This window comes from Coregonus lavaretus, assembly GCF_964263955.1.
Source record: "Coregonus lavaretus genome assembly, chromosome: 19".
In the NCBI taxonomy this organism is placed as follows: Eukaryota; Metazoa; Chordata; class Actinopteri; order Salmoniformes; family Salmonidae; genus Coregonus; species Coregonus lavaretus.
Window position 1 is genome coordinate 17179360 of NC_140006.1, and position 20542 is coordinate 17199901.

Genomic DNA, 20542 nt, shown 5'->3' on the forward strand with positions numbered 1-20542 from the left:
TTTGGTGCGGGGAGCAGGTACGGGGCTTACCGGGCTGGCGACACGCACCACTGGTTTTGTGCGAGGAGCAGGTACGGGCCGTACTGGACTGGATACACGCACCACTGGTTTGGTGCGGAGAGCAGGTACGGGGCTTACCGGGCTGGTGAGGCGCACTGGTGACACAGTGCGTAGAACCGGAGCAGGATATACTGGACCGTGGAGACGTACTGGAGGTCTGGAGTGTACTGCTGGCACAACCCGTCCTGGCTGGATGCCCACTCTCGCACGACACATGCGGGGCGCTGGCACAGGTCGCACTGGGCTGTGAACGCGCACTGGCGACACAGTGCGTGGGACTGGCGCAGGATATACTGGACCGTGAAGGCGCACTGGAGACCAGGAGCGTTGAGCCGGCACAACCCGTCAAAATGTTCTTGGGGCTGCTTCTCGGGCTTCCTCTTCGGTCAGCACCGTTGATGTCGCCGTTGATCCTCTCCTGCCTGGGCTTCCTCCTTCGCCCAGGGTCCTTTACCTGCCAATATCTCCTCCCATGTCCAAAATAACTTCCCCACCTGTGTCCAGGGTGTCTGCTGCTCCTGGGCACGCTGCCTGGTCCGTTTTTGGTGGGATCTTCTGTCACGATCGTTGAGAGACGGGTCAGACCAAGGTGCAGCGTGAAAAGCGTACATGTTTATTGAACTCAATAAACATAGAAATTCTAACAACCCTGACCAAACTACCTAGAGAATAACAGTCTCTCCAGGTCAGGGCGTGACAATCTGTAGCAACTTCAGAGGTAAGATAGCGTTTCTTACTAATGCGTTCAGTATTACCCTGTGCTATGGGCAACAAGGTAGTAAGAAATACAAAGTGGTGATCAGAGAAAGCAACATCAACAGTAGAGGATATGTCAATAGAAAGCCCTTTTGGGCCCAGTAACATGTTAGATAAAGTCCATAGAGCTCAAAAGATTCAGAAATTAAATTGCCTTGGAGTCAGTCTCTTTGTCAACATGAATGTTAAAATCGCCCAACACAATGATTTTATCATAGTTCTCAAAGACAATAGTTCAGATAAATCAGTAAAGAAAGTGGGGCAGTGCGTTGGTGGCCTATACAGGGTTATGGCCAGCACTGGTGGCTGACATTTAAACAGTATAGCATGATGCTCAGAAGTGAAATGTCCTTACAGCTGAGAGCATTAGTAAAAATAGAGGCTGTCCCCCCACCCTTTTTCCCTTTTCTGATAGAGTGTGAAAAGCTGTAGTCCTGGGGGAGGCTTCAATAAGAGCGGCACTACAGTCTGAAGACAGCCATGTTTCAGTGAGAAATATGCAATCATCTTTGCGCTCAGTAAGAAGGTCATTCATGAGAAAGGTTTTACCAAGGATTGCTCTAACATTTAAAAGTGCCATATTCAATGAGTGCGGGCCACTCTGCTCCTGGGGCATCTGCCTAGAGGTAACCAATGGAATAACAACCAAATTATTAACCTCACAACCACGTTTTCTGACAGCCTCCAATCTATCAGAATGGTAGGAGATAAAAGTTTGTATAAACTCACTAGAATGCAGAGTTAAAGGAACGTAAATGTGACCGACCGCCTTGATTCGGTCTTATGTAGCAAAATTTGAAATGATCTTTTTTACATTGGATAAAAGCAGAGACACAGAGCTACAAAATGGTATATCATACACTGCATTTGAGGAACAATGGGAAAGTAATTCTGCTTTGAAAGTTGATAAACTTGTAACATCACTTTTGAAAAAATGGCCTTTGAATGTTTTGGTACCTACTGGAGAGCTCTTCTTTGTCTACACCCATTCAGCATCGTTCACACCCTCTTAAGCTTTAGCCCCACCCATCTCTTTAAGGGTTGATCCGAGCGTTCTGTCCTAACAACAACAGTCAAGCACCCAAGCTAACTGGCTAACGTTGGCTAGCTTGCTAGCTACTTCCAGACACAAATGAGAGAACAGCTCACTGACCATTTTACTCGCCCTAGCAGAGCTGGTTAGGCTGTTTTATGTTATCCAGAGCGTTGGTGACTGCAACTGTGCTGCTGGCAACCATTTACGCTTTTTTGCCAACGTTTACTGACACCGGCCATATTCAACCGGTGTGGAGCGTTCGTAAATTCATCAGTTATTCTGCGCTCTGGCACACTCAGACGAGAGTGCTCTGAAATCGGAGTAGATAGCCAGAGCGAATTTACCAGCTACGTCTATCAACAGTTGTCGCTGTGACATTCTATTGAAATGGTTACTTGCATAGTGGAGTCTTTTGTTAAGACATGTAGCTAGCTAGCTAGCTAGGTAAACAATGAACCCAAATCCCAACTCATGACATTACTACCCTGCATGAATCTGCAGGTAGCTAACCAACCAGGTTCAATGTTAGCTAGCTAACATTAGGCTATAACTAGCGAAGCAAAGGCTCTGAGATACGAATAATAAGATCATACACGTAACGTTAGCTAGTGAGCCAGCCAGCTAACATTAGCTAGCTAGCTAACAGTACACTTTAACTTGAAATGAAAATGACTTTGTGTCAAAATTAGAAATGTGTAATATCTGAAAATGTAGCTAGCTAGACTATCTTACCCGTGCTCTGAAATCGAAATAGATAGCCAGAGCGAATTTACCAGCTACGTCTATCAACAGTTGTCGCTGTGACATTCTATTGAAATGGATACTTGCATAGTGGAGTCTTTTGTTAAGACATGTAGCTAGCTAGCTAAACAATGAACCATAATCCAAATTCATGACGTTACTACCCTGCATGAATCTGCAGGTAGCTAACCAACCAGGTTCAATGTTAGCTAGCAACATTAGGCTATAACTAGCAAAGCAAATGGCTCTGAGATACGAATAATAAGATCATACACGTAACGTAACTTGAAATGAAAACGACTTTGTGTCGAAATTAGAAACGTGTAATATCTGAAAATGTAGCTAGCTGGACTATCTTACCCATATACATCATGGATGGTTGCCTCTCCCTACCATGGATGCCATGGTTGCCCTTAGTTTGAAGATGTATATATGGCAGACCAATCCGAACTCATCTCTCGGCATGTCTAGCCCACTGATTATCTCAGCCAATCATGGCTAGCAGGAAAGTTGCTGTCTTTTTCTGTGGCTAAACCAACTAGGCTCGTAATTTAACAATTTTATTTGTATTTACAGATGGCATACAAGTCTGTTATTAAGGCACATGAAAGTTCATATGTTCCAGAAGGCATTGCTGCCCAAAAAAGTTTACGTTCAAATGGCTCTCCTGTGAAGTAGTGACCTAGTTACCTAGTTTCCTGAATGCCTCCATATGTCTAGTTTCCTGAAACAAGTCACAAATTAGGTTACTCACAATAACCATAGTGTCATTTGTATAGGAGCTGATATGGTTTCCAAGTCCTCTGTTGCTTATTCTGACAGGGAGAACTGGAGCACTACCATACCCTGTCTGTCAGTCTCTAAAACAGTTTGCGATGTTACTGGAAATGATCCTGGAACCCCTGCGGTTAGGGTGAATCCGTCTCTTTTAAAAAAGTGCTGGTTCCTCCGACAGCAAATCAAAGTTGTCACAAAAAGAGACATTCCTGTCATTGCAAAGTTTCTTCAGGCACTCCTTTAGGGAAAAGAGTCGGCAGAAACGTTCCGAACCCCTTCGGTAGCATTGGAGGGGGCCAGAGATAATTTTTATCTTCCCTGTGCTAGCGAGGGTCTTTAAAAAATGTTTGTGGTCCTCCCTCAGTTCCTCAGATCGCCGAAAACGAAGGTTATTAAAACCTACGTGAGTGACGATGGTGTCAATATTGGAGTAGTTTGCCAGAACCGTGGGTAGAGCGGTGATGTCATTGACACAGGCTTCTGGATGACAGTGGACCTTGGTCGGTCCACAGACCATAGGCAGGCCAACATCTCTCACCATCGAGCTGCCCACAATGATGGTGGTAGTGATGGAATCTGATAGGAAAATTATCTGCTAAACTGTGGTGGCCGTGGGGGAGGGTGCCACTGGGTGGCCACCGGCTGTTGGTATACACCCAGGATCCGTGCTGACTCCTGGTGCTGGTAGGTCCATCTCAAACGGGGCAAAGCTGTTTGATAGCTGGATCAGATCTTCTCAGATAGATCGGTGGGAAGACTGCCTCCCCGATCTCCTACGCCTTGCGAGTGTCCAGTCTCCCATGGGCCGCGTACTTGTCCGTTGGAATGGGACAGATCAATGCCACTGACTCATCGACAGCTTTTCTATAGGAGGCATTTAAAACTGAGATTTGGTTTGCCTGGGTTACAGCAAGGTTGGTGTACTTAGAAAGCAGGTCTTCCTTTTATCGCAGCCGAGCTAACAGCCGGAGAATCTCTTCTGCTTGATGGTGGTGCATTTAGGGCAGACAAATCCCTGTTTATTTTCCAGTTCCACCTTATCTTCATGTTGTGATTGTGTGGAAATCATCTCACACCTGAAGCATTTGTGCCCAGCTATGGATAAAAACACCAGTGGGCTAGCACTGCTAGTGTTAGCCTGCTCCATTTTCATGATGGCTAGCAGCTAACTGCTACTTAACAGGAATCCGGGACACAAACTTGCGGTCCAAGCCGTAAAGGCTGACCACGTCGCTGAATCAGTAGCAATACAAACTTTAGCTACTATTAAAAACAATTTAATGAAAACAATATAATAAAAACAACAAACCGAGTGTAGAAAGTACACTGTTCTGTTGCGCGCTCTTCCGGGGGCTTCTCCCTATAGTTAGCCTACAACATGTCAAAGTGCATTGCGGTTGTATTTTGCATTAGGCTATTTTAATCTTGGTGTTTAGGAAAAATATTTTAGTAAGGACGTTATTACAACTTGAAGAAACCGATGGTGAAATTAACTTTGAAAACGAACTTTAACTTACATTTGACCATGCTGTGTAGGTCATGTAAGTGTTTGTTATATGCAATATTTTATTTGTGTACTTAAACAGGACATACACTACATGACCAAAAGTATGTGGACACCTGCTCGTCTAACATCTCATTCCAAAATCATGGGCATTAATGTGGAATTGGTCCCCCCTTTGCTGCTTTAACAGCCTCCACTCTTCTGGGAAGGCTTTCCACTAGATGTTGGAACATTGCTGCGGGGACTTGCTTCCATTTAGCCACAAGAGCATTAGTGAGGTCGGGCACTGATGTTGGGCGATTAGGCCTGGCTCGCAGTCGGCATTCCAATTCATTCCACAGGTGTTCGATGGGGTTGAAATCAGGGCCCTGTGCAGGCCAGTCGAGATCTTGACAAACCAGTTCTGTATGGATCTCGCTTTGTGCACTGGGGCATTGTCATGCTGAAACAGGAAAGGGCCTTCCCCAAAATGTTGCCACAAAGTTGGAAACACAGAATCATCTAGAATGTAATTGTATGCTGTAGAGTTAAGATCTCCCTTGACTGGAACTAAGGGGCCTAGCCCGAACCAAGTAAAACAGCCCCAGACCATTATTCCTCCTCCACCAAACTTTACAGTTGGCACTATGCGTTGGGGCAGGTATCGTTCTCCTGGTATCCACCAAACCCAGATTCATCCTTCGGACTGCCAGATGGTGAAGAGTGATTCATTACTCCACGGAACGCGTTTCCACTGCTCCAGAGTCCAATGGCGGCAAGCTTTACACCGCTCCAGCCGACGCTTGGCATTGCGCATGGTGATGTTAGGCTTGTGTGCGGCTGCTCGGCCATGGAAACCCATTTCATGAAGCTCCCGACAAACAGTTATTGTGCTGATGTTGCTTCCAGAGGCAGTTTGGAACTCGGTAGTGAGTGTTGCAACCGAGGACTGAAGATTTGTACATGCTACGCGTTTCAGCACTCGGCGGTCCCATTCTGTGAGCTTGTATGGCCTACCACTTCGCAGCTGAGCTGTTGTTGCTCCTAGACGTTTCCACTTCACAATAACAGCACTTACAGTTGACCGGGGCAGCTCTAGCAGAGCAGAAATGTTATGAACTGATTTGTTGGAAAGGTGGCATCCTATGACGGTGCTACGTTGAAAGTCACTGAGCTCTTCTGTAAGGCCATTCTACTGCCAATATTTGTCTACGGAGATTGCATGGCTGTGTGCTGGATTTTATACACCTGTCAGCAACGGGTGTGGATGAAATAGCAGAATTTGAAGGGGTGTCCACATACTTTTGTATATGTAGTGTATGTTGCTCTCCGGTTTTTTTAATTTGATGCAACATAAACATATGTGGTTTAATTTATTCTTCCACTGTGTGACACTTATCTTTTGGAATTGTGTCCATGAAACAATGTAGGCTTATAGGTCTTATATCGGCTATCATGGTGCCGTATAAATGTATTTCTAACGGGTTATAGAGCAAACAATGCAATTATCACAACATAAGTTGTAAAAATGTACAATCCTCTCACTCCTCTTTTCGCAGGGAGCGCATACAGAGAATGCATAGATAATGGAACGTGGGCTCTGAAGAGCAACTACTCCAGTTGTGAACCCATTTTGGAGGAGAAGGTTGGTAGGACTTGTTTATGCTGATCAAACCCTATACCCTCCCCTTTATTTTGCTTGTTGCAAGTAACCTGCTAGAGAAAAGGTTAACAACCAGAACCACATACTCAGATCAAACTGTTAGTCGATGAGGTATGATATGTAGGGTAATCCTGTAGCTCAGTTGGTAGAGCATGGCGCTTGCAACGCAAGGGTTGTGGGTTTGATTCCCACGGGGTGCCAGTATGAAAAATGTGGATAAGAGCGTCTGCTAAAAATTACTAAAATATAAAATGTAATGTGAAGTAACTTGCCCCCTGGTATAACTGCCCCACTCCCCCCCACAATTTTTTTTTTATCTGTCTCATCTACATTTTTTAAGTCACTCTAACAAAACAATTCTGAGGTAAGTTGATCTTATATTTCATGATTTAGAAAAAGTTGTATATATATATAGGGTTTTTCTTTATTTGTACTATTTTCTACATTGTAGAATAATAGTGAAGACATCAAAACTATGAAATAACACATATGGAATCAAGTAGTAACCAAACAAGTGTTAAACAAATCAAAATATATTTTATATTTCAGATTCTTCAAAGTAGCCACCCTTTGCCTTGATGACAGCTTTGCACACTCTTGGAATTCTCTCAACCAGCTTCATGAGGTAGTCACCTGGAATGCATTTCAATTAACAGGTGTGCCTTGTTAAAAGTTAATTTGTGGAATATCTTTCCTTCTTAATGTGTTTGAGCCAATCAGTTTTGTTGTGACAATGTAGGCATGGTATACAGAAGATAGCCCTATTTGGTAAAAGACCAAGTCCATATTATGGCAAGAACAGCTCAAATAAGCAAAGAGAAATGACAGTCCATCATTATTTTAAGACATGAAGGTCAGTCAATCCGGAACATTTCAAGAACTTTGAAAGTTTCTTCAAGTGCAGTCGCAAAAACCATCAAGTGCTATGATGAAACTCGCTCTCATGAGGACCACCACAGGAAAGGAAGACCCAGAGTTACCTCTGCTGCAGAGGATGTTCATTAGAGTTAACTGCACCTCAGATTGCAACCCAAATAAATGCTTCACAGAGTTCAAGTAACAGACACAGCTCAACATCAACTGTTCAGAATAGACTGCATGAATCAGGCCTTCATGGTTGAATTGTTGCAAAGAAACCACTACTAAAGGACACCAATAAGAAGAAGAGACTTGCTTGGGCCAAGAAACACGAGCAATGGACATTAGACCGGTGGAAATCTGTCCTTTGGTCTGATGAGTTCAAATTTGAGATTTTTGGTTCCAACCGTCGTGTCTTTGTGAGACGCAGAGTAGGTAAAAGGATGTTCTTCGCATGTATGGCTCCCACCGTGAAGCATGGAGGAGGAGGTGTGATGGTGCTTTGCTGGTGACACTGTCAGTGATTTATTTAGAATTCAAGGCACACAACCAGCATGGCTACCACAGCATTCTGCAGCAATACGCCATCCCATCTGGTTTGCACTTTGTGGGACTATCATTTGTTTTTCAACAGGATAATGACCCAAAACACACCTCCAAGCTGTGTAATGGCTATTTAACCAAGAAGGAGAGTTATAGAGCACTGCATCAGATGACCTGGCCTCCACAATCACCCGACCTCAACCCAATTGAGATGGTTTGGGATGTGTTGGACCGCAGAGTGAAGGAAAGTGCTCAGCATATGTGGGAACTCCTTCAAGACTGTTGGAAAAGCATTCCTCATAAAGCTGGTTAAGAAAATGCCAAGAGTGTGCAAAGCTGTCATCAAGGCAAAGGGGTGGCTACTTTGAAGAATCTAAAATCAAAAATATATTTTGATTTGTTTAACACTTTTTTGGTTACTTCATGATTCCATATGTGTTATTTCATAGTTTTGATGTCTTCACTATTATTCTACAATGTAGTAAATAGTCAGAATAAAGAAAAACCTTTGAATGAGTAGGTGTGTCAAAACATTTGACTTGTTCTGTATATATAATCTAGTTATGTTACATCTATAAACTTTTTTATATACTGTATATATACAGTGGGGGAAAAAAGTATTTAGTCAGCCACCAATTGTGCAAGTTCTCCCACTTAAAAAGATGAGAGAGGCCTGTAATTTTCATCATAGGTACACGTCAACTATGACAGACAAAATGAGGGGAAAAAATCCAGAAAATCACATTGTAGGATTTTTTATGAATTTATTTGCAAATTATGGTGGAAAATAAGTATTTGGTCACCTACAAACAAGCAAGATTTCTGGCTCTCACAGACCTGTAACTTCTTCTTTAAGAGGCTCCTCTGTCCTCCACTCGTTACCTGTATTAATGGCACCTGTTTGAACTTGTTATCAGTATAAAAGACACATTGTCCACAACCTCAAACAGTCACACTCCAAACTCCACTATGGCCAAGACCAAAGAGCTGTCAAAGGACACCAGAAACAAAATTGTAGACCTGTACCAGGCTGGGAAGACTGAATCTGCAATAGGTAAGCAGCTTGGTTTGAAGAAATCAACTGTGGGAGCAATTATTAGGAAATGGAAGACATACAAGACCACTGATAATCTCCCTCGATCTGGGGCTCCACGCAAGATCTCACCCTGTGGGGTCAAAATGATCACAAGAACGGTGAGCAAAAATCCCAGAACCACACGGGGGGACCTAGTGAATGACCTGCAGAGAGCTGGGACCAAAGTAACAAAGTCTACCATCAGTAACACACTACGCCGCCAGGGACTCAAATCCTGCAGTGCAAGACGTGTCCCCCTGCTTAAGCCAGTACATGTCCAGGCCCATCTGAAGTTTGCTAGAGTGCATTTGGATGATCCAGAAGAGGATTGGGAGAATGTCATATGGTCAGATGGTCAGACTCAACTCGTCGTGTTTGGAGGACAAAGAATGCTGAGTTGCATCCAAAGAACACCATACCTACTGTGAAGCATGGGGGTGGAAACATCATGCTTTGGGGCTGCTTTTCTGCAAAGGGACCAGGACGACTGATCCGTGTAAAGGAAAGAATGAATGGGGCCATGTATCGTGAGATTTTGAGTGAAAACCTCCTTCCATCAGCAAGGGCATTGAAGATGAAACGTGGCTGGGTCTTTCAGCATGACAATGATCCAAAACACACTGCCCGGGCAACGAAGGAGTGGCTTCGTAAGAAGCATTTCAAGGTCCTGGAGTGGCCTAGCCAGTCTCAAGATCTCAACCCCATAGAAAATCTTTGGAGGGAGTTGAAAGTCCGTGTTGCCCAGCGACAGCCCCAAAACATCACTGCTCTAGAGGAGATCTGCATGGAGGAATGGGCCAAAATACTAGCAACAGTGTTTGAAAACCTTGTGAAGACTTACAGAAAACGTTTGACCTGTGTCATTGCCAACAAAGGGTATATAACAAAGTATTGAGAAACTTTTGTTATTGACCAAATACTTATTTTCCACCATAATTAGAAAATAAATTCATAAAAAATCCTACAATGTGATTTTCTGGATTTTCTTTTCTCATTTTGTCTGTCATAGTTGACGTGTACCTATGATGAAAATTACAGGCCTCTCTCATCTTTTTAAGTGGGAGAACTTGCACAATTGGTGGCTGACTAAATACTTTTTTTCCCCACTGTACCATTAGGGGAGCATAAAGATAAATAATCCACTTGTTTAGAGAAAAAAAATGTAATCAGTTTTTAATAAAGCAGTCAAATTTAAGGTGAGTGTGTAGGGGGAAACTAGCCCTAGAATAGCCCCCCATCCAATTGGGCAATGACATTAGTAGCTACTCTCTTTTTATGTTTCAAAAGCAGCTACTTGAAATATTAGCTCAATATACAAAGCTCTGATTTAGGAAGATCAGTCAAAAAAATGGAAACAAATAAAATCCTAGCTTTTTGGAATGTTTGTTCATTCTTACTAATCCAGTCAGCTAAGGTACAGTGGGGAAAAAATGTATTTAGTCAGCCACCAATTGTGCAAGTTCTCCCACTTAAAAAGATGAGAGAGGCCTGTAATTTTCATCATAGGTACACGTCAACTATGACAGACAAAATGAGAAAAAAAAATCCAGAAAATCACATTGTAGGATTTGTAATGCATTTATTTGCAAATTATGGTGGAAAATAAGTATTTGGTCAATAACAAAAGTTTCTCAATACTTTGTTATATACCCTTTGTTGAAAAACAGCCCCAAAGCATGATGTTTCCACCCCCATGCTTCACAGTAGGTATGGTGTTCTTTGGATGCAACTCAGCATTCTTTGTCCTCCAAACACGACGAGTTGAGTTTTTACCAAAAAGTTATATTTTGGTTTCATCTGACCATATGACATTCTCCCAATCCTCTTCTGGATCATCCAAATGCACTCTAGCAAACTTCAGACGGGCCTGGACATGTACTGGCTTAAGCAGGGGGACACGTCTGGCACTGCAGGATTTGAGTCCCTGGCGGCGTAGTGTGTTACTGATGGTAGGCTTTGTTACTTTGGTCCCAGCTCTCTGCGGGTCATGCACTAGGTCCCCCCGTGTGGTTCTGGGATTTTTGCTCACCATTCTTGTGATCATTTTGACCCCACAGGGTGAGATCTTGCGTGGAGCCCCAGATCGAGGGAGATTATCAGTGGTCTTGTATGTCTTCCATTTCCTAATAACTGCTCCCACAGTTGATTTCTTCAAACCAAGCCGCTTACCTATTGCAGATTCAGTCTTCCCAGCCTGGTGCAGGTCTACAATTTTGTTTCTGGTGTCCTTTGACAGCTCTTGGCCATAGTGGAGTTTGGAGTGTGACTGTTTGAGGTTGTGGACAGGTGTCTTTTATACTGATAACAAGTTCAAACAGGTGCCATTAATACAGGTAACGAGTGGAGGACAGAGGAGCCTCTTAAAGAGGAAGTTACAGGTCTGTGAGAGCCAGAAATCTTGCTTGTTTGTAGGTGACCAAATACTTATTTTCCACCATAATTTGCAAATAAATTCATTAAAAATCCTACAATGTGATTTTCTGGATTTTTTTCCCTCAATTTGTCTGTCATAGTTGACGTGTACCTATGATGAAAATTACAGGCCTCTCTCATCTTTTTAAGTGGGAGAACTTGCACAATTGGTGGCTGACTAAATACTTTTTTTCCCCACTGTATGTCATTTATTTTCAGAACGTTCCACGTTTCCACACTTAGATTTTTATGTATTATTGCAAATGCATGTCTTTGTCAATGTGTATGTACAGGTAACTGCCAAAATAATGGAAACACAGGTAAATGAGGTATACAAAGTACATTGAAAGCTGGTGCTTCCACACAGGTGTGGTTCCTAAATTAATTATGCAATTAACATCCCATCATGCTTAGGGTCATGTATAAAAATGCTGGGCAGGCCATTACTTTGGCTACCATGGCTATGCCCCCATAGGATGACAATGCCCCCATCCACAGGGCACGAGTTGTCACTGAATGGTTTGATGAGCATGAAAACGATGTAAACCATATGCCATGGCCATCTCATTCACCAGAACTCAACCCGGCGCCTGAGACAGCGTATTTCACCACCATCAACAAAACACTGAATGATGGAATTTCTTGTGGAAGTATGGTGTTGCATCTCTCCAATATAGTTACAGACACTTGTAGAATCTATACCAAGGTGCAGTTGCCTGTATATCCCCTTAATTTTGTATTAATCACTTTGTGTCTTTTGAGATTTTGAAGTAGATCTTGTGATATTCTCTCCACAGAGGAAATACCCAATGCACTATAAGATTGCTCTGATCATCAACTACCTAGGCCACTGTATTTCTGTGGGAGCTCTTGTTGTGGCCTTCATTCTCTTCTTATGCTTAAGGCAAGTACAGAAATAGTACCCTTCTAAATGAATCTGCAGTACATGTGACCTCTTACAAAACAATGAGTGACATTTATTTGAACTGCAGGATTGCCCTCCATTAACACATTTAATGTAAAATGAAGAGATCCCTCTCAGTTGAAAACACATATGTTAGGGATATATCGCAAAAAATTCACTAAACATATATTTCATCTAGATTATTGTCTTTGTATATGTTTTGATGCTTGTTAATCTAAAAATACTAAAATATATAACATCAATCAAGGAAATTGTACCCAATAATAAAATGTTGTCGCCTACTATAGGAATATGATTTTGATTGGAATATTGTAACTTTAGGTATGTAAAACATTGTTTTCTTTATTTCAAATTTTCTTAATATTTCTAGGAGTATAAGATGCCTTCGAAACATAATCCACTGGAACTTGATAACAACCTTCATTTTGAGGAATGTTATGTGGTTCCTACTTCAGTTGATTGACCACAATATACATGAGAGCAATGAGGTAACATTCGTTACATATTATTATTTATTTTAACAATTCACGTGACTGTTAAGCTTTTCATTGCACTAATACCTAACGTAAGTTTGTTTTTATATCTTTCTACAGCCTTGGTGTCGCCTTATAACAACGATATATAACTATTTTGTGGTGACCAATTTTTTCTGGATGTTTGTTGAAGGATGCTACCTTCACACAGCCATTGTGATGACTTATTCAACGGACAAGCTAAAAAAATGGGTCTTCTTGTTCATTGGCTGGTGTAAGTACATGTCCGACTATGACAAGTGACTGATATCAATAATACAACTCTAGATAACATCCGTACATACAGCAGAATTGAATCCCGCCTAAATATGAAACATGAAATTCTAACAGTTTCTTTCACTATTTTGTCAATCTGTCAATCATATTGTCACCTCTATGAGCCATTATAACAGTCTGGTAAAAAAAAAGAAAATGTTTATAGAAATATGAATGTCACTCTACTGTAGCTGTAAGAGGTAAACACAGGTTGATTTGTGCAGAGGGGGTTGAATCCCCACATACTACACAAAACACACCATTAAATGAGACAACGGAAGAGCTACAGTGCATTCGGAAAGTATTCAGACTCCTTCCCTTTTTCCACATTTTGTTATGTTACAGTCTTATTCTAAAATGGATGAAATAAATAAAAATCCTCACCAATCTACACACAATACCTCATAATGACAAAGCGAAAACAGGTTTTTAGAAATGTTTGCACATTTATTAAAAATAAAAAACAGAAATACCTTATAAACATAAGTATTCAGACCCTTTGCTATGAAACTCGAAATTGAGCTCAGGTGCATCCTGTTTCCATTTATCATCCTTGAGATGTTTCTACAACTTCATTGGAGTCCACCTGTGGTAAATTCAATTGATTGGACATGATTTGGAAAGGCACACACCTGTCTATATAAGGTCCCACAGTTGAAAATGCATGTCAGAGCAAAAACCAAGCCATGAGGTCGAAGGAATTGTCCGTAGAGCTCCGAGACACGATTGTGTCGAGGCACAGATCTGTGGAAGGGTACCAAAACATTTCTGCAGAATTGAAGGTCCCCAAGAACACAGTGGCCTCCATCATTCTTAGATGGAAGACATTTGAAACCACCAAGACTCTTCTTAGAGCTGGTCGCCCGGCCAAACTGAGCAATCGGGGGAGAACGGCCTTGGTCAGGGAGGTGACCAAGAACCAGATGGTCACTCTGACAGGGCTCCAGAGTTCCTCTGTGGGGATGGGAGAACCTTCCAGAAGGACAACCATCTCTGGCGCACTCCACCAATCAGGCCTTTATGGTAGAGTGGCCAGACGGAAGACACTCCTCAGTAAAAGGCACATGACAGCCCGCTTGGAGCTTGCCAAAAGGCACCTAAAGGACTCTCAGACCATGAGAAACAAGGTTCTCTGGTCTGATGAAACCAAGATTGAACTCTTTGGCCTGAATGCCAAGTGTCATGTGTGGAGGAAACCTGGCACCATCCCTATGGTGAAGCATGGTGGCAGCAGCATCATGCTGTGGGGATGTTTTTCAGCGACAGGGACTGGGAGACCTATCAGGATCGAGGGAAAGATGAACGGAGCAAAGTACAGAGAGATACTTGATAAAAACCTGCTCCAGAGCGCTCAGGACCTCAGACTGGGGCGAAGTTTCACCTTCCAACAGGACAACGAGTCTCTGAATGTCCTTAAGTGGCCCAGCCAGAGCCCAGACTTGAACCCAATCGAACATCTCTGGAGAGACCTGAAAATAGCTGTGCAGCGACGCTCCCCATCCAACCTGACAGCGCTTGAGAGGATCTGCAGAGAAGAATGGGAGAAACTCCCGAAATACAAGTGTGCCAAGCTTGTAGAGTCATACCCAAGAAGACTCGAGGCTGAGGTGCCAAAGGTGCTTCAACAAAGTACTGAGTAAAGGGTCTGAATACATATTTAAATGTGATATTGAAGTTTTTTATTTTTTAATAAATTTGCCCAACAAAATACAAACCTGTTTTTGCTTTGTCATTATTGGATATTGTGTGTAGATTGATGAGGAATATTTTTTTTGAATACATTTTAGAATAAGGCTGTAACATAACTAAATGTGGAAAAAGTCAAGGGATCTGAATACTTTCCAAATGTACTGTACAGTGGGGAAAAAAGTATTTAGTCAGCCACCAATTGTGCAAGTTCTCCCACTTAAAAAGATGAGAGAGGCCTGTATTTTTCATCATAGGTACACGTCAACTATGACAGACAAATTGAGAAAAAACATTCCTGAAAATTAAATTGTAGGATTTTTTATGAATTTATTTGCAAATTATGGTGGAAAATAAGTATTTGGTCACCTACAAACAAGCAAGATTTCTGGCTCTCACAAACCTGTAACTTCTTCTTTAAGAGGTTCCTCTGTCCTCCACTCGTTACATGTATTAATGGCACCTGTTTGAACTTGTTATCAGTATAAAAGACACCTGTCCACAACCTCAAACAGTCACACTCCAAACTCCACTATGGCCAAGACCAAAGAGCTGTCAAAGGACACCAGAAACAAAATTGTAGACCTGCACCAGGCTGGGAAGACTGAATCTGCAATAGGTAAGCAGCTTGGTTTGAAGAAATCAACTATGGGAGCAATTATTAGGAAATGGAAGACATACAAGACCACTGATAATCTCCCTCGATCTGGGGCTCCACGCAAGATCTCACCCCGTGGGGTCAAAATGATAACAAGAACGGTGAGCAAAAATCCCAGAACCACACGGGGGGACCTAGTGAATGACCTGCAGAGAGCTGGGACCAAAGTAACAAAGCCTACCATCAGTAACACACTACGCCGCCAAGGACTCAAATCCTGCAGTGCGAGACGTGTCCCCCTGCTTAAGCCAGTACATGTCCAGGCCCGTCTGAAGTTTGCTAGAGTGCATTTAGATGATCCAGAAGAGGATTGGGAGAATGTCATATGGTCAGATGAAACCAAAATATAACTTTTTGGTAAAAACTCAACTCGTCGTGTTTGGAGGACAAAGAATACTGAGTTGCATCCAAAGAACACCATACCTACTGTGAAGCATGGGGGTGGAAACATCATGCCTTGGGGCTGTTTTTCTGCAAAGGGACCAGTACGACTGATCCGTGTAAATGAAAGAATGAATGGGGCCATGTATCGTGAGATTTTGAGTGAAAACCTCCTTCCATCAGCAAGGGCATTGAAGATGAAACGTGGCTGGGTCTTTCAGCATGACAATGATCCCAAACACACTGCCCGGGCAACGAAGGAGTGGCTTCGTAAGAAGCATTTCAAGGTCCTGGAGTGGCCTAGCCAGTCTCCAGATCTCAACCCCATAGAAAATCTTTGGAGGGAGTTGAAAGTCCGTGTTGCCCAGCGACAGCCCCAAAACATCACTGCTCTAGAGGAGATCTGCATGGAGGAATGGGCCAAAATACCAGCAACAGTGTGTGAAAACCTTGTGAAGACTTACAGAAAACGTTTGACCTGTGTCATTGCCAACAAAGGGTATATAACAAAGTATTGAGAAACTTTTGTTATTGACCAAATACTTATTTTCCACCATAATTTGCAAATAAATTCATTAAAAATCCTACAATGTGACTTTCTGGATTTTTTTTTCTCATTTTGTCTGTTATAGTTGACGTGTACCTATGATGAAAATTACAGGCCTCTCTCATCTTTTTAAGTGGGAGAACTTGCACAATTGGTGGCTGACTAAATACTTTATTTCCCCACTGTATATGAAAATCCACAATATTTATTGTCACATTTGCTGTTGATTTTGTTTATGACAATCAGACCACTTATCCAATATTTTATTAAGATAAACTAATAGTTTGATGTGTAAAATTAGCAGTGCAATAGAGGTAACAGTGATTATGATTATCATACAAATCTGGACGTTTTTCTGCTTTGTGTCGCTCACTTCACCCTCATGCCTCACAGCTTGAATGTTTAATCTCTGAAAATAAACACAAACAAAAGCAAAGCAAGCATGCCATGGATAGTTAATCTTGATTGTTTTTTAGTACACCTGCCATTTGATAACTCAGGGGGTTTCTGCAAGTTGTTGATTTATGGAGTGATCTACACTAGTTTGTGTAGTGTTTTTATTCATTCACTCCACATCACAAAGCAGGAATGCTACAGTACATGCTTGAGTGGACAAACTTAGACAATGTAGCTAAATATTAGTAAAAAAAAACTCCATTCCCCACAAAGCATCTTGTGAGATTAACAGAAGTGTCTAATTTCAAGAAAATAGAAAATGCTATTGGAGTGTGGGGAAGTCCGAGGTGGTTGATGGGACAGGCAGCAGATGCAGTCATCGCCACATAAATGATCCACGCTTACCTAGAGCTGAAGTGAAAAAAATATATATACTAAAATGTATGCACTCACTGACTGTAAGTCGCTCTGGATAAGAGCGTCTGCTAAATTACTAAAATGTAAAATGTAAGTGTTGGTGAAAAAACATTGCATGTTAGAAACCGACTCACACCCTGGAGAGGCTCCTGCTCAGCTCAGCTCACTGCTGAGTCATTTTGCCGTTTTCTTTATATAACATGTAATGTAGGACTATGTATGCACTGGCATAAAACATAGATCTGGATGGGTCTGTATATAGGTCACATTTATGTGAGTCATACCAAAGAGACCTTCGAACATATTGTACGCTAGGGTATAGGATATAGTGCAGTATAGTAACACACCCAGTATAGTTATTAGAAATCTCATCTTGGCCTCAAAATGGAATTAACCAAAGGTTTTTCACTCACACTTGTTAACTCAGGTGTGTATTGGAGGTGATGTGGAATTGTTACATTCCATTGGTTTCACAAGTGGGAGGTACATGGATTTCAGAAGTGGGATGTATTGGTGTCAGCAGTGGGATGACAGACGCAATTGATTTTATACATTCAAGAAGATGTCTTTATTGTGTATAACCTTGTGTATAACCTTGCACAGTAGGCTCATTTGTTATCTACACTGAGTGTACAAAATATTAAGAACACCTTCCAAATATTGAGTTTGCCCTCAGAATAGCCTCAATTCGTCGGGGCATGGACTACAAGTTGTCGAAAGTGTTCCACAGGAATGCTGGCCCATGTTGATTCCAATACTTCCCACAAGTTGTGTCAAGTTGGCTGGATGTTGTTTGGGTGGTGGACCATTCTTGATACACACAGGAAACTGTTGAGCATGAAAACCCAGCAGCGTTGCAGTTCTTGAAACAAACCGGTGTGCCTGGCACCTACAACCATAAAGCACTTAAAGCTTTTGTCTTGCCGATTCACCCTCTGAATGGCACACATACACAATCCATGTCTCAATTGTCTCAATGCTTCAAAATCCTTCTTTAACCTGTCTCCTCCCCTTCATCTACACTGATTGAAGTGGATTTAATTAGTGACATCAATAATGGGTCATAGCTTTCACCTGGATTCACCTGGTCAGTCTATGTCATGGAAAGAGTAGGTGTTCTTAATGTTTGTACACTCAGTGTATATCTGTTCCAAATGAATATTGTAACCTGACGTTTTGGTTTTAGGGATGTCTTTGAATACACTCTTTGGTAATTTACTCAGTCCATCACAGTTCCACTGATGATCAAGTGGTTTTCAAAAGCAGGTCTCAGCTTTGAAGATGAATCCTATTTACAACATTGAAGTATGATCTCTCATTTCAGACATTACAGTGACAAGACTTGGTTCTTACTCTCGAGCATCATAATTTCTAATAAGTATGTCTGGCATGTGGGTAACCTTAACATAGACTTTCTTCTCTTTTTGTCGATTATAACAATTATGCGTTGTCTAGGTCAGTTACTGCAAAGATCGACTTGTCATGCTTTTCATGTAGTCTTTTCACATCATGTTATTTTTTTTGTTCTTATTGATTACTGTCATCTTCTTAATAATCAGTAAATCAAGTAAACAAAAAGCATTTTTTTTTTTTTTCCTTCACAGAGAGGAATTGCTTTGGTGGATTTTGTTACTTCCTTTGTACTAACAAATATGATAAAACTTTGATATCTGTAGTCATGGTGGTTAGTTTAAGTTAAATACTAATTGGGTCATAATAACGCATAATAACATTTTTAAACACATTGATTTAGTAGATCCACTCCAACCAGTTATAAAAGTTATCAATGTCATCAGTGCCCAGCTTCTTCAGATCCTTAGCGGTCACTTATTAAGAAATGTAGCAAGTGGAACAGATTTCACTTTATCTGTCCAACACTGGGGACCAACAAGATAAGAAGTCCTTAAGCCAGATCAAAGTAGAACTGGAAGAATCCAACTGGCCTCAACAGATCCCTTTATTTCATCTCTGTAATAGCTTCTAAACACCGCAGCCTGATTCTAATTAGCCACATTTACACTGCACTTAGCCCAGGGCTAACCGCCTCTTTATCCCTGGGCTAAGATTCTTTGCTCCGGAGCAGGGTTGGCACTGACTTTCACAATATTGGTAAATATGTAAATTCATTTATTTCTTTCTTTCAGGCATTCCATGTCCTATTATTGTTGCTTGGGCCATTGGGAAGCTTTATAATGAAAATGAACAGTAAGTGCACAGTTTCAATTTAAACAACAACAATGGAATCTCAAGCATTTTATAATTAGTTGTTTGTGTTTTTGTATTTTGTTGTATCTGACTAACAATTCTAGTCGCGAGGCCGACGAAGATGGCGGCCTCGCTACTAGCTCTTAGGAAACTTTGCAGTATTTTTTTTATTTATTTATTGTTTTTTACATTATTCGCTCAGAAAGTTTTTTTCCTCATTACATACAGCCGGGAAAAACTATTGGATATCAGAGCGGCGGTAACTCACCAGCATTACGACCAGGAATACAACTTTCCTGAAGCAGATCCTTTGTTTGCTCTCCCCAGGGCAACTGAACTGATTCCAGCGGCTGACCTCAAAGAACTTCACTGAACCTTATGCAAACTGGAAACCACATGTCCTGAGGCTGCATTTATTGTAGCCGGGGATTTTAACAAAGCAAATTTGAGGCTTAGGCTGCCGAAGTTCTATCAACATATCGACTGTTGTACTCGCTCGCCAAAATCCTCGACCATTGCTATTCGAACTTCCAGGATGGTTATAAGGCCCTCCCCACCCTCCTTTCGGCAAATCTGACCACGACTCCATTTTGCTTCTCCCTTCCTGTAGGCAGAAACTCAAACAGGAAGTATCCGTGCTAAGGACGATTCAACGCTGGTCTGACCAATCGGAATCCACGCTTCAAGATTGTTTTGATCAAGCGGACTGGGATATGTTCCGGGTAGCTTCCGAAAATAATTTTGACGAATACACTGAAACGGTCACTGAGTTTATCAGGAAGTGTATAGGTGATGTTGTGCCCACTGTGACTATTAAAACCTACCCTAACCAGAAACTGTGGATAGATGGCAGCATTCGCGCAAATCTGAAAAGCGTGAACCACCGCATTCAACCATGGCAAGGTGACTGGGAATATGGCAGAATACAAACAGTGTAGCTTCTCACTCCGCAAGGCAATTAAACTGGCAAAACATCAGTATAGAGTAAGAATGCTGTTCATTGACTATAGCTCAGCATTCAACACCATAGTACCCTCCAAGCTCATCATTAAGCTCGAGGCCCTGGGTCTGAACCCCACCCTGTGCAACTGGGTCCTGGACTTCCTGAAGGGCCACCCACAGGTGGTGAAGGTAG

The 20542-nt window shown here is 41.9% G+C and overlaps 1 protein-coding gene across 7 annotated transcripts in view; it reads left to right on the plus strand.

Annotated features, from left to right (window-relative positions):
* The window catches only part of LOC311147146 (corticotropin-releasing factor receptor 2), a 130790-nt gene that overhangs the window by 98660 nt on the left and 11588 nt on the right, over positions 1-20542 (plus strand). For 5 of the 7 annotated variants that reach the window (XR_014614751.1, XR_014614752.1, XR_014614753.1 and 2 more), the window contains 5 exons: positions 6413-6498; positions 12202-12308; positions 12700-12817; positions 12923-13076; positions 19347-19407. Coding sequence is in view for 4 of the 7 variants with exons in the window: in XM_084183776.1 (XP_084039902.1) it covers positions 6413-6498; positions 12202-12308; positions 12700-12817; positions 12923-13076; positions 19347-19407 (526 nt within the window). In the remaining 3 variants the exon portion in view is untranslated. Of the gene's footprint in view, positions 1-6409; positions 6499-7065; positions 7142-11979; positions 12111-12201; positions 12309-12699; positions 12818-12922; positions 13077-19346; positions 19408-20542 lie in introns of those variants that run through there. The other 2 variants (XM_084183778.1, XM_084183779.1) reach the window with 2 other exon arrangements.